The 27,438-nt window shown below is 49.3% G+C and overlaps 1 protein-coding gene and 1 long non-coding RNA gene across 2 annotated transcripts in view; both read right to left on the bottom strand.

Moving 5' to 3' along the window:
* The window catches only part of LOC306642744, an 838,964-nt gene that overhangs the window by 222,456 nt on the left and 589,070 nt on the right, over window positions 1–27,438 (bottom strand). The gene's annotated exons all lie outside the window — the stretch shown is intronic.
* On the bottom strand, window positions 662–22,905 carry LOC306642723 (polycomb group RING finger protein 3-like). Its single transcript, XM_079108472.1, has 5 exons — window positions 22,802–22,905; window positions 21,875–21,963; window positions 4,870–5,004; window positions 2,258–2,338; window positions 662–1,704 (listed from the first exon to the last, which is right to left on the bottom strand). The coding sequence occupies exons 1-5, from the start codon at window positions 22,902–22,904 to the stop codon at window positions 1,657–1,659; spliced, it is 456 nt and encodes a 151-aa protein (XP_078964598.1). The 5' UTR covers window position 22,905; the 3' UTR covers window positions 662–1,656.

The raw sequence follows: 27,438 nt of genomic DNA, 5'->3' as shown, positions 1-27,438 counted from the left end.
GGACTATGCCTAAATCCTAACATCATGCTGGAATGGCACTGTGAATTGTGGCTCTGCAGGAGGCTTCAGAGTATGTGTTTTGAGGTAGACAGGTAATACTTGCTCAGAGACCCTTGCAGAGTGACCTGGGGACCATCTGGTGAAGAGCAAGCCTGGGACACTAACCCGCAGGGTCCTGGGTTCACATGAGGACGTGGGTGTCTGCTTCACAGGCTCGTGGCCCCCAGACCAGCTACTCCAGGGCTTCCTTGCCCCTCACTCCAGGTCTCACGACTGCTGCTTCCAACGCTATGTTTAGGTGAAGCTGGAAGCAGAAGAGAACAAGCAGAACTGGATGCCAACAATCCCAGCACAGCTTTCAAGGAGACCAAGGAAACCCCAGGCCTTGGTGAGGCCTCCTGGCAACACGGCCTTGGACAGACTCCCGTGTACCCAGCAAGAGCTGGTGGGCAGTGCTAGGCAGGGACCATGAGGCTAGGGTCATGCTTGCCTCACAAGGGCTGAGGGAGGGGTTCCATACTCACCAGAAATACCAGGACCCCTGTGCTCAAGTTCCAGGACCATGGGGCTGCTGCGGGTGGTGCCTGAGGCACCAGGTGCCCCTCTGCCCTCTGCTGGGTATGGGGGCACAAGAGTCTGTGCGGGCAGAACCATCCCCTAATTCAACAGCAATGCCACCCCTGGGGAGCCGAGGGCTGGCACAGAGCACCCTGCCTGCGACTGGGAGACACATGCTTGGTGGAGATGCTGCCCCCTGGGCCTGGTCTGCCTGCCCTGCCCCAGCACTTTCCTGGGAGGAGGGTGGCAAAGCACAGAGGCCTCCATCCACGGGAGGGAGAGCCCGGAGCTGGCATCCCAGCTCCTCACTGGTCAGACAAGCCCCTGACCACCATGCCCTCCTTAGCATAGAAACGGGGAGGACAATGTAGGAAACTAAATGGCAGCACCAGACAATCCATGCCCTTTTGGATAAATGCAATTTTTTTAAAAACAAGAATGGTCTTCGAGCCAGCACGGAGCGGGCCGAGCTGCCCCTGGTCCACCCTGCTGGTCCACCAGAGCCATGGTATGGAACCTGGTGACATGGGCTCGGCCTGCCTACAGAATGGATGCGTGCCTGTGCTGGGCTGCCAGGGTGGGTGGACACCAGCGCTCACTCAGTATCAAGGCAAACCTCTTTTGGTATGCTTTAAATTAAATCTTTATGTATCTTCTAAGTCGTAGGAAGCTAAAGGCAACATAAATATTTACCATGAAAAGACTTTTTCAATAACTTAGGGAGAACTCAATAAAAGTACAATATGTTTGAGGCTTATTAAGAAACCAATCCGTGAACTAAACTGAAACAAACTCAGATTCCTGAGACCTGGAAAGCGAGCAAAGTCTGTGGGACGGTGACCTGGAGCCAGTGCTGCACCTGCTGCCCAAGGGCCGGTGGTGGGTGAGCATGTGCTGCTGCACAGAACTGCAAGTGTTCCATCCTCTGTGAATGGTGCTGGTAGTGTCTGGTAGGCAGTGGGTTCTCTTGTACAAAAGTTATAAATACTCTCTATTCAGAAGTCTGGTCCACCTGGCACCCACAGACGAGTTCCACTGCGCAGGTGCTGTGCACAGCCACGTGGCCCTGGGATGCAGGGCCAGTCTGCAGAGCCAGGCTCACAGCAAATCCATCTTGTGTCTGTAGTGTAGCAGGAGGGGTACCTTCTGCAAGAAAAAGACACAGGCTCATCAGGTTGCCAGGGCCAGCAGACACGCTGCCTCCTGGAAAGACAGGAGCCAAGCCCCATGCTGGCTGGAAGACCCGCAGTGCCACCCTTGACTCTCCTGGTCTAGGGCCATGCGGTGCTGCAGGGCTGCTGGGAGACAGCCCCAGGGACCACCTTTGCAGTGCTCAGGTCCTACATCTGGGCCAGGCTGCTAGATCCTCCATCAGCTGCCCCACCATCCATGTGGGCTCTGTTCTCTGCTGCTCTGGTTCTCAATCCTTTGGCCATGTGAGACCTGCCCGGGGCGGGGGGGGGGGGGCTGACCCCATTCAGCCCCACCACCTCCCACCCCTTCTGCCTACGATGGGGTTCCACTTCAGTCCCCTGCTTCAGGAAGCCACTGAAGGTTCACAGGTTTACTGACCACAATAGTCACTGACTCCTGCTCCTAACCAGAAGCGGGGCACTGAAGACTCCCACCTGAGGGAACCCAGCCAGGGTGAGAGACCAGGAAGAGAATTACATGGCAGGTTCTCACGGTAAGTGCTCACCTTGAACCTCCACTGCGTGACCACCATGAACTTGAGGGTGTGGTCCTTGCCCAGGATCTCCTCGTTGCACAAGATGTCCAGCTGGTGTGAGAGGGGCTTACATTAGAGACTTACTGGCTGATGGCTAAGGCCCTGCTGACCCGTGTGGAGGCCTGTGCCATCACCAACAGGATAACACACTCCTGAGCATCTATGGTGCCCCTGGGCACCGTAGGAGGGCCTGCCTCCCTTGCCTGCTCACTGCTGCCCCATCAGAATAGAAATTCAAGAAAGCAAAGGTGAGGTATCAACCACTCCTTCAGGGCAGACCTACCCACATGAGCCTGGGGCTCAGCCACAGGGGGCCCTGTGGACAAGGCCTAACAGCCATTCCAGCCCCCAAAGTCACATATGCTATGTCCTGCCCAGGCTCATGGCTTCTTGGATGAGCGCTGGAGGGCGTGCACTGTCCCCTTCTCCTGGGGCCACTGTCCCCAGCTTGTGGGCCAGAAGCCACACTACCCATGTCCCTGCCTCCATGTCCTGATGGGCAGGACATGGGCCCACTCCTGAGCTGCCAGCCACAAGGACCTCGAGGGTCAGAAATGGTTTGTTCAGCAGCAGGGATGGCACCTGGACAGTGAAGGTGGGAGGGCACCTGCTGGGCCCAGTGGACAATGGACACTGGGAACGGCCTCATCTGCCACAGTCTATCAGCCAGTTGCTTTCACAGACAAGCCCTGCCTGTCAGTCCCCTCTCTGCTGTTCCGTCCTCTGCTGCAGTGAAGGACAGGGACCCCAGGCTTCTCCCTGAAGAAACTGTTTTAGGGCCTTTTTAAGTTCCAATTACACTGACAGGCAGGAGAGCGCCCGCCCAGCCTGCCCAGCCCAGACACCCATATCCACACCCCAGGTGACTTTTTTTGGTGCATGAACCTGCACCCACACTGCCCGCTGTCTGTAAGAAACCGGCTGTCTGTGTCCAGCCTCCCCACCACCAAGGCCGCATGGGCTGCTCCTGGTGCAGGGTGGCTTGCAGCGTGAGCACTGTCTCCTGTGGTTTCTACTGCACTTTCCTGACTGCAAGTGGTGGTGACCCCAGTGGGCACTCCAACTGCTCTGCGCCCACAAGCCCCATGCAATGGCTGTTGTCCCCTGTGAGGTGTGGGTGTCCTGTGCCTCTCGTCCTCCACACATAGGCCCCTCTGTCCTGCCCAGTGTTTGTGAAGATGGCAGTGTCCTTAGCAGGCTGTGGGGTTCTGGAGCTCTGGGACCAAAGCAGATACCTCACAGCCTCCTGCTGCTCCCAAGGACAGTTCCCTGTGCCAGGGAGAGTGGCCACCCCAGGCCTCCTCCCCCGGTGCACTGGTGCCCCTTCATGAGCTCTGCCTCCCCCTTCACAGGATCCAAAGCCCCCTCACCCCTTCCAGGCCAGCCACCAGTGGGCCAAACCACAGCCCTTCCCTGTTTTCTCCTCTGTCTTCTTCCCACCACAAGCCTCATCTGGACATGATATTCCCATGGGTCCCAGGTAGCTGGCATGTACGGCTTGTCCTGTGGGGCTGCTCAGGGCCAGGACTGGAATCCTCCCTGGCCTCGCCAAGACCTGGCTCTGGCGCCTTGCGGCACAGCTCTGCAGCCACACTGTGGACCTGGATGCCACAGGGCTGCGTTACTGCAGAGGCGCTAGGGGCCTCTCAGACAGTCTCTGCAGCCGTGCACAGAACCAGATGGGAAATCCACAGAGCAGGAGGCTTCCACAGGGCGAGGCTGCATCTGTGAGATCCTCTGGGCCCTGAGAGCAGAAGAGAGAAGAGAGCAGCCTGTCCTGCCCCCGAGCCGCCCTGAGGTTAGGTCCCCACACAGGGCTGAGGGGCCACAAGTGTGCGAGTGTGGGTCTCACCTTCCATCGCCTCATTCTCACACAGGGCTCTTTTGTTATTGGATTTAGGATCCAGGCAGATAATCCAGGATTATTTCACCTCAAGATCCCTAATGTGATTACATCTGCAAAGTCCCCCTTTCCAAATAAGGCACATCCTCAGGTTCTGGCTGGGCCGAGGTTCACCTGCCAGGCTGTGTCCACACACTGCTCTCCCTGGCCACCTGGGTCCTCTGCAACACCCAGCCCTTCTCTCTCACACTCCTTGACACCAGCCTCTCTGGTTCCCATGTCTGTGCCCCAGAGCCCATTTTTCACCCAGCCTGAGGGATCTGTAAAGCTACACCACAGGCCAAGGAGCCTGTCTGGGGCTCTGCAGAGCTGACTCCTGCTGGCCATCTGCACCTACATGTGGAGGGCCACGGTGCCCCATGCCCAGGCTCCCAGACAGACCAGCCTTACTACCGTCACACCCTCCAAGACAGCATATCCCCCAACCGGCCATCAAGGACTGGAAATCAAGGAGCAGGACGAGTCTCCAACCTACACTCAGAACCTGTCCCTGCTGTCCACAGTCTTTGTTGCATTTCCTGTGTATTACCTGGCAGGGTAGGAGAAACAAGCAAGAATTTTTGGTTTTGATTAAAATTTCTGAAGTTGTGGGAAAACAAAACAAACTTAAGCACTTTAGAAGGATCTCTAACAACTGAGAGATGATTCCTTATCACTCTGCTTGCAAATCAGCAGTTACTTCATTGAGGGAGGAAAGGTTGAGCTTTTTGGCAATGAACTTCAGATGTAAGACTGTGGCCTGGACTGAGCAGCGGATCCACTTCTGTTTCTGGCCCCACACTTTGCTACTGTTGCATTCCAAGCAGATGCTCACCTGGAGAGAGGGGAGGTCAGTGGTTGGTCAGCTGGTTGGCTGGTCAGCAGGTCACTGCTCTGTAGGCCTCCACTGGAGGCCCTGCCCAATACCTAGGAGCTGGGCCTTTGATCTGAAGCTGCTTTGCCTCAACACTGTACTTCCACCTCAGGCACACAGACACTTTCTCCAAACCTGCATGGTGTTAGCGTGCCTCTGCAGCCAGTCCACTCCATCCTGTCCTGATTTCTGGTACATGGCACTCGGGAGCCCCAGGCCCTCTGGGAGTCATACCTACCTTGTCCTGTCCTCTGGCACATGGGCGTCCTGAGGAATCCTGGTAGGGTGGCAGGAACATCCAGAGAAGCTAGGAGGGATGTTGCAGGGGTGTGGCCTGAACAATGGGGCATATATGGAGACTAGTGTGGCCTTGGAGGAAGGGTCCCCAGTGGAGTCGTGGTGTGGCTGTGCAGTGCTCTGGAGGAACAGCAGCTCCCAGGGCTCAGGGTGGGGTCCACATAGCATCCTAATGCTGGGCACCACAAGGCAAAGGCAATCCACCCCATCCCAGGACTGCTGAGGAAGGCCACCGTCGACAGGAGGTGGGGATTGAGCACCCAGAACTGACTTAGGCCCCTTAAAAATCAGATAAATACAATCAATGACACACATATGTCTAATATGGCAAGAGGTGAAAAAGGGAGGGTTAAAAGTGTGAGATGGAACACTAAAGAAAGAAATTAAAGAAAACCTTAGAAGATGGAAAGATCTCCCATGTTCTTGGATAGGAAGAATTAATATTACCAAAATGGCCATACTACCAAAAGTGCTATACAGATTCAATGCAATTCCAATAAAATCCCAATGACGTACCTTACAGAAATAGAGCAAGCAATTATGAAATTCATCTGGAAGAATAAGAAACCCAGAATAGCTAAACAATCCTTTGCAGGGAAAACGAAGCTGGGGGTATTGCAATACCAGAACTTCAACTATACTACAAAGCAATAATAACAAAAATGGCATGGTATTGGTACCAAAATAGACAGGTAGATCAATGGTACAGAATAGAGGACATGGACACAAACCCAAATAAATACAATTTTCTCATACTAGACGAAGGGGCCAAAAATATGCAATGGAGAAAAGATAGCCTCTTCAACAAATGGTGCTGGGAAAATTGGAAATCCATATGCAACAGAATGAAACTAAACCCATATCTCTCACTGTGCAGGAAACTAAACTCAAAATGGATTAAGGACCTTGGAATCAGACCAGAGACCCCGCAGATTATAGAAGAAAAAGTAGGTCCAGATCTTCAACATGTCGGCTTAGGACCAGACTTCCTAACAGGACTCCCATAGCACAAGAAATAAAAGCAAGAATGAATAACTGGGATAGATTCAAACTAAAAAGCTTTCTCTCAGCAAAGGAAACTATCAGCAATGCGAAGAAAGAGCCTACAGAGTAGGAGAAAATCTTTGCCAATCATACTTCAGATAGAGCACTAATCTCCAGAATCTATAGAGAACTTAAAAAACTGTACACCAAGAATACAAATAACCCAATTGACAAATGGGCTAAGGAAATGAACAGACACTTCACAGAAGAAGATCTACAAGCAATCAACAAACATATGAAAAAATGTTCAACATATCTAGTAATAAGAGAAATGCAAATCAAAACCACCCTAAGATTCCATCTCACCTCAATTAGAATGGCGATTATCAAAAATACAAGCAACAACAGGTGTTGGTAAGGATGTGGGAAGAAAGGTACACTCATACATTGCTGGTGGGGCTGTAAATTAGTGCAGCCACTCTGGAAAGTAGTGTGGAGATTCCTCAGAAAACTTGGAATGGTAACACCATTTGACCCAACTATCCCACTCGTAGGCCTATACCCAAAGGACTTAAAATCAGCATACTACAGAGATACTGCCACATCAATGTTTGTAGCTGCTCAGTTCACAATAGCCAGATTGTGGAACCAACCTAGATGTCCTTCAATTGATGAGTGGATAAAGAAACTGTGGTATATATATACAATGGAATATTACTCAGCCATAGAGAATGATAAAATTATGTCATTTGCAGGCAAATGGATGAAATTGGAGAATATCATGTTGAGTGAGATAAGCCAATCTCAAAAAACCAAAGGATGAATGATCTCGCTGATAAGTGGATGATGGCACATAATGGGGGGTGGGAGGGGTTAGTGTTAGGGTTAGAGTTAGGGTTAGGGAGGGCTGCAGGAATGGAGGAAGGAAGGACTGTATAGAGGGAAAAGAGGGGTGGGAGGGGTGGGGGGACGGGAAAAAATAACAGAATGAATCAAACAACATTACCCTATGTAAATTTATGATTATACAAATGGTACGCCTTTACTCCATGTACAAACAGAGAAACAACATGTATCCCATTTGTTTACAATAAAAAAAAAAAAAAACTAAAAAAGTGTGAGATGCAGGCGTAGCGTCAGCGAGCAAACTCTCAAGTGAAAACCCTACAGGAGGTGGCCATGGCCAGTCTTGGTGTGGACATGTTAACCTCTGAGAGTTCTCTGGAGGAAGCTCATCACAAGCAGCACAGAGACAAGGCACCCCTCAAGTAGTGAAGAAAGCAGAACACAAGAGAGGCAAGCCAGATGGACAGCTGTGTCCAGCTAGTGTGCAGCAGCTGCAGGGCTGGAGACACTGGAGAGGAGTCCCAAATGGTGAGGCACAGTGGTTCTCACAGAACCAAACAGATAAGTAACAGGGAGTGCTGGGGTGGTGGTACCCCCATTATCCCAGTGACTCAGGAGGCTGAGGCAGGAGGCTCACAATTCCAGCCTCAGTAACTTAGTGAAACCCTGACTTGAAATAAAAATGCTTTAAATAGAATTGAGAGTGAGTCTGGTAGAGCACTATGGTGTCAATCTCAGTAAAAAAAAAAAAAAAAACAAGACAAAACAAAACAAGAAACAAGAATGACACAAAGCCAGCAGCAAGCAACTGTGAAAAACAGAGCCCAGGGAGGAAGAGAGATGGAGGAAGAGAGGCCTGTATGGGCAGTGGACAGCTGCACAGCGACGCTAGTCCTGGACCTTCAGAACACATTCACTTGAGCAATTTGTGGCCATTAGGCGAGCAGAAGCAGAACTTACAACAAGCAAGCAAGCAGCAGACAGATTAAGGAAAATTTAGCAATTCTCTGCCACCAACAGCATCTCGTGCCAGAAAGGGGGAAGTGGAGAAAAACAGGGAATGCAGAGTTCCCAAGGAGGAACTGGATGAGGGACCTTGTGCACTGGGGGATAAAATGCAGATTGTACCTGCCTTGTAAAAAAGTCTCACTTCTGCTGCATTCTGTGTCTCCATGCCCTTTTCTTGGAATTGGACAAATTTCAAATTTCGGAAACACACACACACACACACACACACACACACACACATTAGTATTATTCAACTATAAATAAAATAAAAATGATATCATGTCATTTTCAGGAAAATAGATAGAATTAAAGATCACCATATAAGCCAAATAAGCAAGACTCAGAAAGACAGTATGGAATGTGTTCTCTCATATGAGAAATCTTGGAGAGGGGACATGGTATCAAATAAAGAGTGTTTATCAGGGATGGAGGAGGGAAAAAGGTGGAGGGAGACAGATATAAATGGAGGAATAGGAAAATACACATTCAATCAAAGTTCCTTAGAATTGTGTACAAACATTTCACAATGAAACCCATTATTCTGTACAATTTATATGCCCTAATATGTATAATAAAATTAAACTACACAAGTCTCCAATTCAATTTTTTTAAATTTGTAAAAAGAAAAAACTGAATGGTAATTAAGCACGTGAAAATATATTCCACATCATTAGGCATTAGGGACGTGCAAATTAAAACTACAATGGGATACCACTTAATTTAAGTAGAATGGCTAATGAAACAGACAATACCAAATATTGACAAGGATGTAGAAAAAGTGGAAACCACCACGTTTCAGAAGGAATGTAATATGAGAGATCCTTTAGAAATCAGTTTGGAAATTTACAAATTATTAAACATAAAGTTACCACATAACCCAGTAGTTTCACTTCTCAGAATCTACCCAAGAGAAACAAAAAGGCATGCTCCAAAAGAAAGAAAACTAAACAAATAACATACAGTAGTTTAATTTAAAAACAAAAATATTCATAGCACCATTGTTCATAATATCACAAAACTGCAAACAACCAAATTCTTGTCAACCAGAAAACAAACATCAAAGTGTGGTACAACAATGCCATGGAATAAACATACAAAATATGGGTACATGCCAGAGCCTAGAAATTAAAAAAATGTTACCCTAAGTGGAGGAAGCCACTTAGGATGTGGAAGACAACAATTTCTGTGATGCTATTTATCTGAAGTACCTAGAAAATGAAAAAAAAATCTTAATGTGATCCTACAATTTGTATAATCAGAACACTGAGAGATTACACTTCACTTATGCATAATCTAGCAAAATAAATAAATACGAAAGGAAAAAAGACTGGTAGTTATCTAGAGGTAGAATTGAGAGTGGAGATTAATGGCAATTTGGTTGATTATTGCACAAATCTATGAATTTAACACTGTTTCAAGGACGTTTCAAGGAAAAACCTCAAAATTGAGAGATAATGCTTCAGGGCACTTAATATGCAGTTGGGAGACCAATGCAAATCACCTCTGAGACATGACAACACACACTACTGAAACATTGAACTGGGCTGCCTGTTCAGGTGCATGCTGGTTGCATGGATAGCTCGAACAGCAAGGGTTTTGGAGATGGCAACACTGTGAGTCAGGAAGTAAGACTGCTGCTGGAAAAATTGCATCATTTTGTAGGAAGGGGCATGGGTACAATCTAAGTCTCTGGATAGTTTTGTGGAAGGAGTGATTTGTATAGAAGATCAAGCATTTAACAGTGTTTTAGGAAACAGGTAGTTTGGCCACTTTGATCAGCATGGTGGGGTGCAGCCCTGATAAAGGTTGAGCTTTGGTTCCCAGTGAGATCTGATTGACAATGGCCTCCTGCTCCATTTCAAGGGCCCAGAACCAATTCTGCTCCATTTGATTTTTTTTTATGACAGTGGTAAATAAAATGACCTCCCTCTAGTCTGAAGCTTATGGTCAGACATGAAGAAAAAGTTATAAGGAAATAAGTGTAAAATGATACCTCTCTGGAATCCTCTGGTTGCTGGCTCTAGTCCCTCTTGCACTCTAGGAATCCTATCAACCTCCCACAGAATGTGCAAAGGACATGGGGCTAGAAGCCTCAGGGTTCAGGGACAACAGCAATGGCAGCAATTGCCAGAGGCAGGGTCTGGTTTGGCTCAGGTCCCCATGGTCCCTGCCCATCTTGAGTGCAGGACTGGAGGGTGTGACCTGGCACTGACCTGAGCCTGACCCAACTGTAGACAATCCCTGATATTCCCCAAGTCATGCCCTTTCTTCCCAAAATGACCCAGGATACACTGGGAACCACAAACACAGGAGGAACTGGTTCAATCCCAAGTTGGAGTCCCCCTTAGACATTGTACCCCAACTCTTTCATACACAGTGTTGGCCCCACACTGACAACACAGTGACCTATGTTGGGAGTGGCTGGCCCACATTGCAATCTATTACTCTTAGAAATCAATGAGAAAACCCAAAGGAGGCTACACACCACATGGTATATGAATCATTGAAACATGGAATTTTGCAAAGGAGAACAATTTCCTTGAAAGGGGTCCAAAGTTTATTGCTATTTATGGGATAAAAATGGGGTTGAACATAGGCATGCACAAAAGTGATTGGAGGTGAAATAGTTCATGGTTTGTCATTCATCATCAAACATCATGGTTCTTCAAAGGACACAGTTTCCAAAAGTGGTGGCATTAGTGTGATCTGGGGATAGGGTTTTCAGCCCTCTGGCATTAAGCGGTTACCCACCAAACACCAGTATAGGCCCAAGGGAGATCAGTGGTTTTAATGGGAGCGGCATCGCAGCCCTGAAAATTAATCTAGGAAATTACTATTCTAAACCCCCATTTCAGAAGTGTTATCTCCTACAAAGCTTTGGGAGATGAACACTCTATTGCTCAGTGGCCTGTCCTCCAAAGTTAGTGATGTGTAAAGTTGACAAAATGCAAGTAACTACTGGCAAGCAAGTGAAGCTAGAGGGCTTTTTCAAGTTTCTCCTTAGTTTCAACAAGGCCCTAGAAATCCACTCAGGCTGCTGCTTCATCAATAGTTTGTTTCTCTTAATTAATTGCTGAGTTCTTCCCTGTAAGATTGTGCTATGGCTTGTTTCAGTGTTCACCACTAGGGTGGGCCAGGGGGTATTGTAGTTGTTTCCAGTTTGGTCTATGACAAATAGAGCCACCATGAATGATTGTGTACTGATATCCACTCTGCTGGGATAAATACCCAGGAATGTAGTCACTGGGTCTATGGTAAGTGTGTGTTTAATTTTATCAGTTTTTAAAGACACACACTATTTTCCAGAATGACTTTGCCACCTTCTGGTTCCACCAGGAGTGAACGATAAATGGGAGTGCTGGCACTCTCACCAGCATTCAGCGTCATTACTGATCTGTGTTTTATCTGTTCTAATTGGCATGGAGAGATTCCTACTGGGAGTTTCTACTTTGCATTTCATTCTTGGAAAGTGATCTCAAACATCTTTTCATGTCTTCCTTGCCAAACATCTGACCTCTCTGGCAAAAGATAGGTATATATCTTTTGCCCCCTTTCTAACTGGATTGTTTCTGTTTCTGCTATTCAGCTTTTTTAAATTTTTTTTATTTTATTTTTTCTAATTAGTTGTAAATGACAGTAGAATGCATTTATACATTTTGATACATAATACATAAATAGAGTGTAATCTCTCACTTTCTGATTATTGGAGGGTCACATTCATGCAGTCATACATGTACATGAAATAATAATGTCTGTTTCACTCTACTATCATTCCTTCCCCATACTCCTTCCCCTCCCTTCACTCCCCTCTACCTAATATAAAGTAACCCTATTCCTTCCTATCCCATCCCCTTTTCGTGAATTAGCTTCCACGCACGTATCAGAGAAAACATTTGACATTTGGTTTTTGAGTTTGGCTTGTTTCACTTTGCATGATGTTCTCTAACTCCATCCATTTACCCTGACCCCATTCAGCCCCACAACCTCCCACCCCTTCTGCCCAGGATGGGGTTCCACTATAGTACCCTGCTTCAGGAAGCCGCTGAAGGTTCATAGGTTTGCTGACCACAGTAGTCACTGACTCCTGCTCCTAACCAGAGTGGGAGACTGAAGTCCCCCACCTGAGGAGACCCAGCCATGGTGAGAGCCCAGGAAGAGTAGAGTTACATGGCAGGTTCTCAGGGTGAGTGCTCACCTTGAACCTCTACCACGTGACCACCATGAACTTGAGGGTGTGGTCCTTGCCCAGGAACTCCTCCAGCTGATGGGAGAGGGGCTTACATTAGAGACTTACTGGCTGATGGCTAAGGCCCTGCTGACCCGTGTGGAGACCTGTGCCATCACCAGCAGGATAACACACTCCCCAGCATCTATGGCACCCCTGGGCACCGCGGGAGGGCCTGCCTCCCTTGCCCACTCGCTCCTGCCCCATCAGAATAGAAATCCAAGGAAGCAAAGGTGAGGTATCAACCACTCCTTCAGGGCAGACCTACCCACATGAGCCTGGGGCTCAGCCACAGGGGGCCCTGTGGATAAGGCCTAGCAGCTGTTCCAGCCCCCAAAGTCAAATATGTTATGTCCTGCCCAGGCTCATAGCTTCTTGGATGAGTGCTAGAGGGCTCACACCCTCCCCTTCTCCTGGGGCCACTGTCCCCAGCTCATGGGCCAGGAGCCACACTTCCCATGTCCCTGCCTCCATGTCCTGATGGGCAGGACATGGGCCCACTCCTGAGCTGCCAGCCACAAGGACCTCGAGGATCAGAAATGGTTTGTTCAGCAGCAGGGATGGCACCAAGGTACCTGGACAGTGAAGGTGGGAGGGCACCTGCTGGGCCCAGTGGACACTGCACACTAGGAATGGCCTCATCTGCCACACTCTACCAGCCAGTTGCTTTCACAGACAAGCCCTGCCTGTCAGTCCCCTCTCTGCTGTTCCGTCCTTCGCTGCAGTGAAGGACAGGGACCCCAGGTTTCTCCCTGAAGAGACTGTTTTTAGGGCCTTTTTAGGTTCCAATCACACTGACAGGCAGGAGAGTGCCCGCCCAACCCGCCCAGCCCAGACACCCATGTCCACATCCCAAGTGACTTTGTTTGGTGCATGAACCTGCACCCACACAGCCTGCTGTCTGTGAGAAACCGGCTGTCTGTGTCCAGCCTCCCCACCACCAAGGCCGCATGGGCTGCTCCTGGTGCAGGGTGGCTTGCAGCGTGAGCACTGTCTCCTGTGGTTTCTACTGCACTTTCCTGACTGCAAGCGGTGGTGACCCCAGTGGGCACTCCAACTGCTCTGTGTCCACAAGCCCCACGCAATGACTGCTGTCCCCTGTGAGGTGTGGGTGTCCTGTGCCTCTTGTCCTCCACTTGTAGGCCCCTCTGTCCTGCCCAGTGTTTGTGAAGGTGGCAGTGTCCTTAACAGGCTGTGGGGTCCCAGAACTCTGGGATCAAAGCAGATGCCTCACAGCCTCCTGCTGCTCCCAAGGACACTTCTTGTGCCAGGGAGAGTGGCCACCCCAGGTCTCCTCCCCCTGTGCACTCGTGCTCCTTCTAACGAGCTCTGCCTCCCCCTTCACAGGATCCAAAGCCCCCTCACCCCTTCCAGGCCAGCCACCAGTGGGCCAAACCACAGCCCTTCCCTGTTTTCTCCTCTGCCTTCTTCCCACTACAAGCCACATCTGGACATGGTTTTCCTGTGGGTCACAGGTGGCTGGCATGTATGGCATGTCCTGTGGGGCTTCTTAGGGCCAGGACTGGGATCCTCCCTGGCCTCACCAAGACCTGGCTCTGGGGCCTTGCAGCACAGCTCTGCAGCCACACTGTGGACCTGGGTGCCACAGGGCTGCGTTACTGCAGAGGCCCTAGGGGCCTCTCAGGCTGTCTCTGCAGCTGTGCACATAACCAGATGGGAAATCCACAGAGCAGGAGGCTTCCACAGGGCGAGGCTGCATCCATGAGGTCCTCTGGGCTCTGAGAGCAGAAGAGAGAAGAGAGCAGCCTGTCCTGCACCCCCGAGCCGCCCTGAGGTTAGGTCCCCACACAGGGCTGAGGGGCCACAAGTCTGCGAGTGTGGGTCTCACCTTCCATCACCTCATTCTCACACAGGGCTCTTTTGTTATTGGATTTAGGATCCAGGCAGATAATCCAGGATTATTTCACCTCAAGATCCCTAATGTGATTACATCTGCAAAGTCCCCCTTTCCAAATAAGGTGCATCCTCAGGTTCTGGCTGGGCTGAGGTTCACCTGCCAGGCTGTGTCCACCCTGCTCTCCCTGGCCACCTTGGTCCTCTGTAACACCCAGCCCTTCTCTCTCACACCCCTTGACACCAGCCTCTCTGGCTCCCATGTCTGTGCCCCAGAGCCCATTTTTCACCCAGCCTGAGGGATCTGTAAAGCTACACCACAGGCCAAGGAGCCTGTCTGGGGCTCTGCAGAGATGACTCCTGCTGACCATCTGCACCTCCACGTGGAGGGCCACGGTGCCCCATGCCCTGGCTCCCAGACAGACCAGTCTTACTACCATCACACCCTCCAAGACAGCATATCCCCCAACCAGCCACAAAGGATGGGAAATCAAGGAGCAGGACGAGTCTCCAACCTACACTCAGAACCTGTCCCTGCTGTCCACAGTCTTTGTTGCATTTCCTGTGTATTACCTGGCAGGGTAGAAGAAACAAGCAAGAATTTTTGTTTTTGATTAAAATTTCTGAAGTTGTGGGAAAACAAAGCAAAATAAAACAAACTGAAGCACTTTAGAAGGATTTCTAACAACTGAGAAATGACGCCTTATCGCTCTGCTTGCGATACCTCAGTATCGCAACTTACCTCATTGAAGGAGGAAAGGTTGAGCTTTTTGGTGATGAACTTCTTCAGATGTAAGGTTGTGGCCTGGGGCTGAGCAGCAGATCCACTTCCATTTCAGGTCCCACACTTTGCTGCTGTTGCATTCCAAGCAGATGCTCACCTGGAGAGAGGGGAGGTCAGTGGTTGGTCAGCTGGTCAGCTGGTCAGCAGGTCACTGCTCTGCAGGCCTCCACTGGAGGCCCTGCCTAATACCTAGGAGCTGGGTCTTTGATCTGAAGCTGCTTTGTCTCAACACTGTAGTTCCACCTCAGGCACACAGACACTCTCTCCAAACCTGCATGGTGTCAGTGTGCCTCTGCAGCCAGTCCACTCCATCCTGTCCTGACTTCTGGTATTTGGCACTCGGGAGCCCCAGGCCCTCTGGGAGTCACACCTACCCCGTCCTGTCCTCTAGCACATGGGCGTCCTGAGGAATCCTGGTAGGGTGGCAGGAGCATCCAGAGAGGCTGGGAAGGATATTGCAGGGGTGTGGCCTGAAGGATGGAGCAGACATGGAGACTAGTGTGGCTTTGGAGGAAGGGTCCCCAGTGGAGTTGTGGTGTGGCTGTGCAGTGCTCTGGAGGAACAGCAGCTCCCAGGGGTCAGAGTGGGGGTCATGTAGCATCCTAATGCTGGGCACCACAAGGCAAAGGCAATCCACCCTATCCCAGGACTGCTGAGGAAGCCCACCATCCACAGGAGGTGGGGATTGAGCACCTGGAACTGACTTAGGCCTCTTAAAATTCAGATAAATACAATCAATGACACACACATGTCTAATGTGGCAAGAGGTGCAAAAGGGAGGGTTAAAGTGTGAGATGCAGGTGTAATGTCAACGAGCAAACTATCAAGCGAGAGCCATGGCCAGTCTTGGTGTAGACAGGTTAACCTCTGAGAGTTCTCTGGAGGAAGGTTATCACAAGCAGCATGGAGACAAGTCACCAGCTCAAGTAGTGAAGGCAGCAGAGCATAAGAGAGGTGAGCCAGATGGACAGCTATGTCCAGCTAGCATGCAGCAGCTGCGGGGCTGGGGACGCTGGAGAGGAGTCTCAAATGGTGAGGCACAGTGGTTCTCACAGAACCAAACAGATAAGTAACAGAGAGTGCTGGGGTGGTAGCACCTCCATAATCCCAGTGACTCAGGAGGCTGAGGTAGGAGGATCACAATTCCAGCCACAGTAACTTAGTGAAACCCTGACTTGAAATAAAAAATGTTTTAAATAGGGTTGAGGGTGAGTCTGATAGAGCACCGTGGGTTCAATCCCAGTAAAAAAAAAAAAATAAAAGAGAGAGAGAGAGAAAACAAAACAAGAATGACACAAAGCCAGCAGCAAGCAACTGTGAAAAACAGAGCCCAGGGAGGAAGACAGATGGAGGAGGAGAGGCCTGTATGAGCAGTGGACAGCTGCAGAGTGATGCTAATCCTGGACCATCAGAACACATTCACTTGAGCAATCTGTGGCCACTAGGCGAGCAGAAGCAGAACTTATAACCAGCAAGCAAGCAGCAGACAGATTAAGGAAAACTTAGCAATTCTCTGCCACCAACAGCATCTTGTGCCAGAAAGGGGGAAGTGGAGAAAAACAGGGAATGCAGAGTCACAGAGACCCACTCACACTCACCAGTGGTCACTGGGAAGCAAGTGCCAGTTAAAGAAAACTTGCAATTTGATTTTAAAATCCCTATCAGCAGCAGCTATGGAAAGCATCACACTTTAGATATTTAAAAACTAACTCCCGCTAAGGTCAACCAAAACAAATCTGGTCTACCTAGACTCACTCGACACCCAAGTTTAAAAAGAGGTGGAGGGGGCCATCTGAACCCACTTGCACCAGCAGCTGAGCCACAGTGACAGACTGGGAGCACAACATGTGGACACCTGCCCAGCCTCAGGAGTGTCCATGCCTGGGCAGGCGAGGCCCAAGCGCAGCAGCAGGTTTGGGGCACCCTCCCTGGTGTGGGGTCAGCTGTGCCCGGCTGCCTGCTCCAGCCACCGCACTGGTGAGGAATCCGGCCTTGTGCTGGCCTGAGAGTTCAGTCTGCACAAGACAGAGGGCAGGCCTGGCCCACTGAGGGACCTGCATCAGAAGCCCTCTCCTCACTAGGTGCTGCTGCCCAGGTTGTGAGGCACGTGGGGGTGCTGAGGCCACGAGGCAGAGGGTGTGCTTGGCTGCAGGATGAGTGCAGCAAGGCCCAGATCAGCAAGGCCTTGAATCTAAAATAGCATCCCCCACCCCTCCCAGTGTGCCCAGTCGAGGCAGTGGCTAAGCTCAGAAGTGGTACTCAGTCATCAAGTCAGGCTGTCCCATCTGCTCATATCCACAAAGTCCAACAGAGCCTACAAACAGAAACATGCATAAGCTCCCCAGGCCTCCTGAGCAGCTCTGACCAAGGCAGACTACTGCCAGAGGGCCCCGAGGCTCACTGACCACAGGGGCCCAAGGATGAGCACTCTTCCATCAGAACTCTGCCTTTTCCCAGCAAAAATGTGCAAAGACAGGGCTAGGGTTGTGACTTGGTGGTAGAGCGCTTGCTTTGCACATGTGAGGCACTGGGTTTGATTCTGAGCCCCATATACAGATAAATAAATAAAGGTTCATCAACAACTAATGGAAATATTTAAAAAAAAAAATCTACAGACACTTGATTCCCTCTAATAAAGGTTGCAAGGGCTTGCTCAGGGAACCTGGCAACTGATTCCCAAAGCTATGCAGAACAGCAAAGAGTCAGTTACTCAAGATAATCTTTTCTTTCTTTTTTTCACCCTCTTTGGTACTAGGCATTGAACCCAGGGGCACTTAACCACTGAGCCACATTCCAAATCTTCTTATTTTTATTTAGAGACAGGATTTTGCTTAGGGCCTTGCTAAGGCTGGGCTGGAACTTGCAATCCTTCTGTCTCAGCCTCCTGAGTTGCTGGGATGATGAGTGTACCATTTCACCCAGTTCTTAAGACAATCTTGAAGACTGTCCTACCACATCACAGCTCAGCTCATTATTTAAATAATTACACAATGAAGCAGGATGGTTTACATGGGGCCTGTTGGGCAGAACAGATCTGTGCATGGAGGTTGTAGATCTCCTGTTGGAGAGCCCTGTAACAACTGGTGATGAATACACTGGCCGACTCACAATGGCCAACTGCATCTCCTCCCACAAAGCCAGCTATGGGGGTCTACAACCTGACCACAAAAAGCAAGCTTTGCATTGAAGAGCCTTTTTAATAAATGGTGCTGAGAAAACTGTTTATCCACATGTAGAAGACAAGACCCTTATTTCTCACCCTGTACAAAAATCAACTCAAAATGGATCAAAGACCTCAGAGTTAGACCAGAAACTATGCAACTCCTAGAAGAAAACAGCATCAATGCTCCAGCTTTTAGGTATAGGCAAGGACTTTCTCAACAGGACCCCTAAAGCTCAGGAAATAAAGCCAAGAGTTAGTAAATGGGGACAGCATCAAATTAAAAAGCATCTGCAAAGCAAAAGAAACAATTGGAAATGTGAAGAAAGAACCCAAAGAATGGGAGAAAATTTTTGCTAGCTACTCTTCTTACAGAGGATTAATATCCAGAATGTACAAAGAGCTCAAAAAAGTTACCACCAAAACAATGAATAACCCAATCAATAACAAATGGGCAAATGAACTAAACAGACACTTCTCAAAAGAAGAAATACAGTCAACAAACACATGAAAAATGTTCAACATTGTTAGCAATTAGTGAAATGCAAATCAAAACTACACTGAGATTTCATATCACACCAGTCAGAGTGGCAGTCATCAAGAATACAAACAACAATGCTGGAGAGGATGTGGGGGAAAAGGGACACTTTCACACTGTTGGTGGGACTGTAAGTTAGTACCACCGCTATGGAAATCAGTGAGGTTCCTCAGGAGACTTGTCATGCAACCACTGCATGACCCAACCACACCACTCAGCGGTGCTTATCCTGAAGAAGAATTACAGTCACCTTATTGCAGTGATACATGCACACCCATGTTTACAGCAGCACAATTCACAGTTGCCAAACTTGTCCATCAGCAGACGAGTGGATGAAGAAAAGTGGTATGTATATGCAGAGAAGTTTTATTCATCAATAAAGAAAAATGAGATTTTGGCATATACAGGAAACTGAACAGAACTAGAGACCATCATGTTATGTGAAACAGCCAAACTCAGAAGGCTAAGGGTTGTGCGTTCTCTCTCACACGCCGAAGACAGAGAGGAAAAAGGTAAACAAAGTGGGGGAGATCTCATGAACTTCAAGGGGAGATGAGTGAGGAGAGGGACCAAGAGGTGGGAGGTGGGAGGCAGGGGGACAATGCTGGGGAATGATAGTGGCCAAATCGTACTGTTACATTGTGTGTTGCATGCATGTACAAATATGTAACAACAAATCCCATCAATATGTACCAATAAAAAATGTGCAGAAAGAACAAAATTTTAAAATATATTTATAAGAAAATGTAGGTGAATGTAATGTGGAAGAGGTTCTTAAGATACTGAAGAGAATAGTAATAAGCTAAAGTTGTGTCAAATTATAAAATCATGAGTGAGGATGGGCCAACAAGAGAGCAGACAGCACAGGATGTAGGGCACCCTGGGGGTGGGTCCCCCAGGACAAGGGCATCTGCAGCATTTCGGGGAAGGTCCCCCAGAACACAAGTACCTGCAGCACCCCTGGGGCGGGTCCCCCAGGGAATGGACACTTACAGCACCCCTGGGGCAGGTCCCCACTGCACAACAGGCCACAAGACTCACAGCACAATGGGCAAGAGCACACACAGGCATGTGGCCAGAGAAGGCACTGCTGCTGGGGAAGCAAGCAGAGGGAAGTGGGCTCTGGAAGTGCTGTGTCTGAATGTGCGGTGCCCAGAGCTCCTCCCACACACGCAGGAGCATCCACAGGGTAATGGCTGGATCAGGATGGGGCAGCATGTGTGGGGACTGCAGGTGGGGGAGGCATGGCTGGGGACTCTGGGACAGGTGCCACCCCTTCCCACTGCTGCTCTGCCACTGAGAATGGACCCCCCTGTGCCCGTCTGCCAAGAGGTGCAACCTCACCTCAGGCCACAGTCAAGGAGTCACCCAACCCAGGACAGAGCCTCTGGAACCATGAGTCCAAATAAAATGTTCTGCCTCCAAGCTATTCTTGGGCATTTGAATCACAACGACTAATGCAGAAATTAAACACGCATTGTCAAGCACAGGTGCACAGCAGTCAGGACTGGCATGCTGCCCCAGGACATACAGAGAACTAGAGTGAGAACACCAGTGTGTGCGGACCCCTGCATGCAGAGCTGCAGACTCTGCCAGGCAGCACCCAGCAAACATCAGCAGGCCAATGGTGGAAAACTCAAGCTGAAAAATCAAAGTCAAGTGGAGAACACTAGGTATGCACCAACACCATCCACAGCACCCCAGGTCCAGACGCATGATTACGTGGTCCAGGTGCAGTGCTGCAGCCCCCAGGCCAGGGTCAGGGCCTTGAGACAGGGGCTTCATCTGAGGGACCCTCTAAGCCACTCTCAGATGGTGCCTGCCACTGACTCAGGACCAGACACCAGCATGGACTGGGGCCACACCAAGGTGACCTGTGCTCTGGGGTCCAGGTTACTGTCAGAGCTGCTTTCATCACATCCAGGCACCCACATGTCGGGGTGTTAAGCTCCCTGCTCTTCTCGACCAGCGACAAGGGAAGGGGACACTCCCCAACAAGGTCAGACCAGGATAGGTAGGGCCAACTGACCGCCCCCTCCCAGCCCTCCTGGCGGAGGACAATCAGACATGTCAGGGAGACCAGTCACAGCAGGAACTTGTTTATTGAGGAAATCACACAGCTTTTATGTAGGGTGGGGGCTAGGCGGAAACCAATCAGCTTAAAGGTCAGCAAGGCATGGGGTGTTCATGCAGGTGAGAGTCCCATAGGACTATATGGCAAGCACGAGCTGATCACGTTCGAGAAACTGCTGTTAACCAATCCCTGACGGTGGTCCAATTTATCGTCATTAACTATTGAAACTGCCTTTGAGGCCTTGATCTTGCTCACTTGCCAGGGAGTAAGGAGTCAGCCTGAGTTAGTTAATGTGTCATTAGTCCAACACCCGCAGACCTGTCCCTGCTTCCATAGGGCCCCCTGAGTGTCCCTAGAGTGCAGATGTGGATAAGGAAACATCAAAGGTCCCAGTGCTCTGGCCCACACACGGTTCAGTGGCCCTATGCTCTGCTGTGTGAGCCGACCCCACCTCTGCCAAGGCCCCGAGCTGAGTCTGAACATGTGTCTCCTGGGGGCTGCCTGGCAGCTGGTTCTCCCCTCCCAGTTCCTGGGACCACAGCATGGGGCAGCTGGGCACTGTCCCTGACAGCACTTTTCCCTCCAGGGACGTCGAGCGAGCCCTCTTTGGTTGTGGACAATTCCCTGCAACTACGTGTTCCCACATGTGAGCTCATCATCCAGAGCAAAATCAGTTCTAAGCATCTCCAGGTGACTGTGTGAGGCTCTGAGAGAACCACCGCAGGCTGGGCGCCAGTCGCTCTCACACCTCCTGGTCTCTCCCCGGCGTGGCCAGGGCCTGCAGACCCACTGAACAGAAGCCTGTGACAGTCCCTGACCCTCATTTTATGAGATGATGGCACTGCTTGGCCACGAAGCACAGAGACTGCAGGAGTTTGCAGAGGAAGTACACGTGAAGGAGTGCCATCAGCAGGGCCAGGAGCTCGGTCTGGATCCCTGGTCCCCCAGTCAGGTTACTGCCCCACCCACAGGTGCCCTCAACAGCGTACCTGACCGGCTGGCCATCAGGAAGCATCTGAGGGAATGGCTCACAGAGAAGCCTGCGTTCGCTGGGGGCCCACCTGTTTATCGCTCCAGTGGTAGTCATCATCCTCCTCCTGCTTCTTCTCTGCCGTGGCCTTGTGTGCACTGTCGTCTGCTTTGGTCTCACCTGTCACACAAATGGAAAATGTGGAGAGTTGGGGACTCCCTCCCCTGAAACCCAGAGACCCGCCCCAAGCCCGAGTGGTGGGAACCCAGGGAGTGCTAACTGGATGGTGAAGGCCGAGGTACGCTCCTCCCAACCCCAGGCACACTCAGGACCACCCTCCGTGCCTCTCTGAGACTGGCCCCTGTCCTGAGCAAAGGCCTGCTGAGCGACCAGTTCTGCCAGGCTGCAGGGCTCCTGAGGCTGCCCTGAGGCAGGGGCATGTCTGAGAGCTCAGAGAAACCAAGAGCAGAGGAGTAGCAACACTGGCCCCAGCCATCTGGTGCTCCCCACAGCACTGCCTGGTCCAGAGCCCGCTCCAGAGCCCACGCAGGCTTAGGGCCAGACTCTGGACGCCTCCCTGGCCTGGGTGACTCCTGAGAACCGGGCAGCTGGCTCTCTGTGTGGTGGTGGCCAGGTCTTCCCATCTGTCTGCTTGTCAGGTGTGCACAGGTTGGTCCAGAGATTCCTCAGGAACTTGTGTGCTCCACCAGAAAAATACCGGGCCTCGAAGATTTGAACCATTTACAGTATGCACAGACTAAGGTACTATTAACTTCACACCGAAACCAAATGTTATTGGCATTTTATGGAAAGACAAGCCAAGTCCAAACCTTAGGAAGTCCGCCTTCAAACTTCTTCCTTAGGCTGTCTGCCCTCTGACAGTGATCTTTAGGCACGTTCTGGCACCTCCAGCTCTCTGACCCACACCCAGTGGCTGCCTCTCAGGGTGGTGAAGCCACCTAGATCTGCACAGAGGCCTACCGCACCCTGGGTATGTGCGGGCCATGGAGCCACTCACCACTGCGGGGATCCAAGTGCCGTCTCACGGAGCACGCCTGCCCCTTGATGTCGCTTGGCACCTCCAGGCCCAGCTTGTGGTAGAATTCCCTCTGCTTCCTCATTTTGGCTATTAAAAGTTCAGCCTTCAGTCTTCAGTAGGAAGGGATTAAGCAAGACTGCAGATGCTGCACAAGGAAGCGCAGATTTGGGTTATGAACCTTGAAGGCTGCTATTGCCAAGAAAGCAGCAAGTGAAGCGTGAGCTCCCCTGCCTGTGTGGTGGCAGGCAGCAACCAGGGCAAGGCCCAGTCACGTGAGACCCTGGGGAGCCAGAGAGGTTCCTGGGCACTGTGACCCCGACCCCCTCAGCTGCCCATGACATCACAGAGTGTCAGGAGTGCTAATGGAGGCAACTTTGGTGACCCTTGGATGTCACCACCTGTGCACTGACAGCTCAGCAATTCAGATGTGCTGTCTGGTGCCCCATCACCACTGCCCCACAGGTAGTGCAAGGGGGCTCTCATGGGCTGAAGGTGGGCTGTGCCAGGAGGAAAAGGACCAGGACAGCCCGGCCTGGAGTCTCCTGGGTGCTGACAACATCCACCCGGCACTGGGCCAAGAATGTCCCCTGGTGTCAGTGTCCAACAGAACAGGGCAAGAATCGGAGGAGACCCTCCCCAGAGAGGAATTCCCCCTCAAGACAGGCAGAAAGCCCATATCCCATACCTCTGCCTCATCTGCCAGGCCGCTGGCTGACAGGAGACTCCTGCTCTGGGACTGACGGCCTGAAACAGTCACCTGCGCCCTCCACTGGACAGCAGGCCAGGCTGGCACCTTTGTTCCAGGGAACCATCAGTTCCTTGATACTTCCTGACTTAGCAAATGCCCCACCCATGTGATTAATGCTCAGACCCAGGGAAGAGCAAGGGGCTGGTCACCACTCAGGACACACAGGGAGCCAGGAAATTTAAAGGAGTGCTCAGACCAAGACCCATTACACATCTCTGTGAAAACTATTTTGTGAAGCTGACCCAGAAGTGCTTTATTGAATTTTTTATCTGCATGTGTGTTTTTTCTTACAGATGGTGAGCCCCAAGAGCATCTGGGCAAAATCCTGGGTGTGTCCAGCCCTACATGGCTGTTCTGAAAAGACCCAAGGAAAGCAGACCCATGCCTGAGCATTGCAGGAGCTGTGGACACTGCCAGGGGGAGGGACCTGGCCAGGGTCAGCCCAGAAAGAGGTGTCCCCTCACCATATCCAGGTGCCCCAGACAGAGGTGTGGCACCCCCTGCAGACCTCACAGCTGTCTGATGGCAACACACACGACACAGGCTTGCACCACCAATGGGCCAGACTCCACCTGGGCAACACCTCGTTAAGGAACAAAAATAGGAAGCAGCAATGTTGAGACCTGTGGCCACTCCTAGGAAAGCCACTGGCCACCTGGGCTGTCTGACAGGAGCCCCTGGGCCCATGGTGGGTGCCAACCCAGGGGTGGGAGACTGAGCCTGCAGACCAGGGCAAGCCCCCAGCATGTGCACCAGCCCATCTGGCACCACAGCCAAGCTGGAGTGCCACCCAGGACCAGAGCTCTCCCTGGAAAGGGCAGAGGGAAGGGGGGCAGGCAGAACTGAGGCTCTGCACAGCTCGGGTAAAGGTGATGAACAAATCCCCATGAGTTTTTATTGATGAAATCCAAAATACTGTGACCGCCACCAAGGGCAGTTTTCTAAAGTGAGATTGGAGCCCCTCTGGAGTGACACTGTTCCCCTGGAGTCTGGACCAATGCATACTCTTGGGCAGTGTTTTACCACTGAACTTCAACCCTAAACCCATGCAATCAGTTTTGCACTACTTCGAAATGCTAGACTCCAGATGCACATGTAATTCAACTAGCCCAAATTTAATTTATGCAGACTGGCCATGGAAGGAGCAGTTAAATGTCCTTCTACCCTACCATCTGGTCATTGTTATTGTAAATCCCTAGGATAACACTGATTACTTAGGAAAAACAAACAAAAAACCCAAAAAGGCAAAACAAAACAACAACAACAACAACAACAAAAAATACATGTCTAAACATGGCAGATCAGCTTCACAAAACAGAAGCTCTTCCACCCAATCCAGGAACTTTGGGGGAATAGCAAAAACCCTATCTACTTCCTTTAGAGCTTTTCTGTCTTCACCCAGGGTGGCCCTTGACAGTGTCACATGTGATCTTTCTGCCACATTATTTTTTGGAGGGAATACTATTTACCTGAAATTCCAGAAACAGCATCAAGAGAGTGGGTTTTTTTCAATGTTTTAAGTCCAAATATGTCCATGGTACACATTTTAGAAGTATGTCAACTGGTGGTATTGGCACCAAAATAGACAGATAGACCAATTGTACAGAATAGAAGACACAGAGACAAATCCACAAAAGTACAGTTATCTCATGCTCGACAAAGGTGCCAAAAACATTTAATGGAGAAAAGATAGCCTCTTCAACAAATAGTGCTGGCAAAACTGGATATCCATAGGCAGCAAAATGAAATTAAACCCCTATCTCTCACCCTGTACAAAACTCAATTCAAAATGGATCAAGGATTTAGAAATTAGACCTGAGACCCTTCACCAAATAGAAGAAAAAGTAGGCCTGAATCTTCATCATGTTGGGTTAGGACTAGACTTCCTTAACAAGACCCTTAGAGCACTAGAAATAAAAGCAAGAATCAATAAATGGGATGAATTCAAACTTAAAAGCTTTCTCTCAGCAAAGGAAACAATATATAATGTGAAAAAAGAGCTTATAGAGTGAGAGAAAATCTTTTCCACACAAACTTCAGACAGAGCACTAATCTTCGAAATTTATAAAGAACTTAAAAAAACTTTACACCAAAAATACAAAGAACCCAATCAATAAATGAGTTAAGGAACTGGGCAGACACTTTGCAGGTGAAGATACACAGGTGATCAACGAAAATATGAAAAAGTGCTCATCTTCTCTAGTAATTAGAGAAATGCAAATCAAAACTACACTAAGATTTCATTTCACTCCAATTACAATGACTATTTATTAAGTAATAAAAAGTGTTGGCATGGATGTGGGGAAGAAGGCACACTTATACATTGCTGGTGGAATTGCAAATTGGTACAGTCACTTTGGAAAGCAATATGGTGATTCCTCAGAAAACTTGGAATTGGAACCACCATTTGACCTAGCTATCCCACTCCTTGGCCTATACCCAAAGGACTTAAAATCAGCATTCTACAGTAACCCAACCACATCAGTGTTTATAGCTGCTCAATTCACAATGACCAGATTATGGAACCAAACTAGATGCCCTTCAATTGATGAATGGATAAAGAAACTGTAGTACGTATATGCAATGGAATACTACTCAGTCATAAGGAAGAATAAGATTATGGAATTTGCTGGTAAATGGATGGAGTTGGAGAGTATTATACTAAGTGAAATAGGTGAATCCCAAAACTACCAAAGGCTGAATGTTTTCTCTGATAAGTGGATGATGATACATAATGGGGGGGATAGGAGGGAGATAAGAGAAAGAGGAGGAACTGGGATTTTGTAAAGGGAAATGGGGCGGGAGGGGCTGGGGGAAGGAAAGAGAGTGGACTGAGAAAGACATTATTATTCTAGGTACATGTATGATTACACGAATGGTGTGAATCTACATTGTGTACAACCATAGAAATGAAAAGTTGTACTCCATTTGGGTACAAAGAATCAAAATGCAGCCTGTAAAAATAAACATTTAAAAATGATGGGGGAGGGAGGGATAAACTTGTAGCTTAAAAATAAATAAGTAAAAAATAAAAAAAGTATGCCAACTGAAAGTCTGACATACAGTACAAACAAGTAGAAGGTAAAATTGCTCTGATAAAATTGGTCAATGTCAAGCCTTGATTAAAGGTATAAGAAACACATTCAAAGAAAACGTTTGTGCATTCATTCATATATATTAGGAAAGCTCCCCATATCTAAAAATATACCCAGTACAGTAAATACAGTAGGAAAAAGTCAAGGAATGGAGTGTCCATGAAAAGGAGCAGTAAAATATCCTTCTGTCCTATTATCTGATCATTACTGATGTAAAGTCCTGAACTAGCAGTGATCACTGAGAAAAAATATTTCTAAACATGGATGTCCAACTAATCAGGGCACTATGGAGGAATGGCAAAGGCCCTGTCTGACTCGTGAAGAACTTTTAGGTTTGCACACCATGAGGCCCTTGGCAGTGTCTCATTTGACATCTCTTCCACATTGTTCTCTTGAGGGGAGTGATATTAATTACCCGAATTCCCAGAAACAGCATCAAGGGAGTGAAAAATTCAAGGTCAAGTGAATCCATGGTACAAATTTGAAAACTAAAACCGTAGGAGAAAAGGAAGAGGATTAAATTGCTCTGTTGACTGAAATTGGTTACTATTGCCAAGTCTTCATTAAACATATAAGAAAAACATTCAAAGAAAAGAGTCGAGCATCCATATATATTGGGAGGGCTCTCTCTATGAAATCATATGCTGAGTACAGTAAATGTGGAAGGCAAAAATCAAGGAATGGGGGTTTTAGAGTGTTACCCAGACCTAATTCTTTGTCAAAACTGCTCTTCAATGGAATCTATACATGGAGTACGAGGAAGACACACACTG

This window comes from Sciurus vulgaris (assembly GCF_902686455.1).
Source record: "Sciurus vulgaris genome assembly, chromosome: 13".
NCBI lineage: Eukaryota > Metazoa > Chordata > Mammalia > Rodentia > Sciuridae > Sciurus > Sciurus vulgaris.
Note: the sequence above shows the minus strand (reverse complement) of the source record. Positions and strands in the feature narration are given on the sequence as shown.

Coding starts and splice junctions, on each gene's coding strand:
- LOC306642723 (XM_079108472.1), bottom strand. CDS start 22,904: ATGAGGAAGCAGAGGGAATTCTACCACAAGCTGGGCCTGGAGGTGCCA. Junction 5,005..21,874: donor ACCACTGGAGCGATAAACAG/GTGGGCCCCCAG, acceptor CCCTCTCTCCAG/GTGAGCATCTGCTTGGAATG. Junction 1,705..2,257: donor TCACGCAGTGGAGGTTCAAG/GTGAGCACTTAC, acceptor TTTTTCTTGCAG/AAGGTACCCCTCCTGCTACA.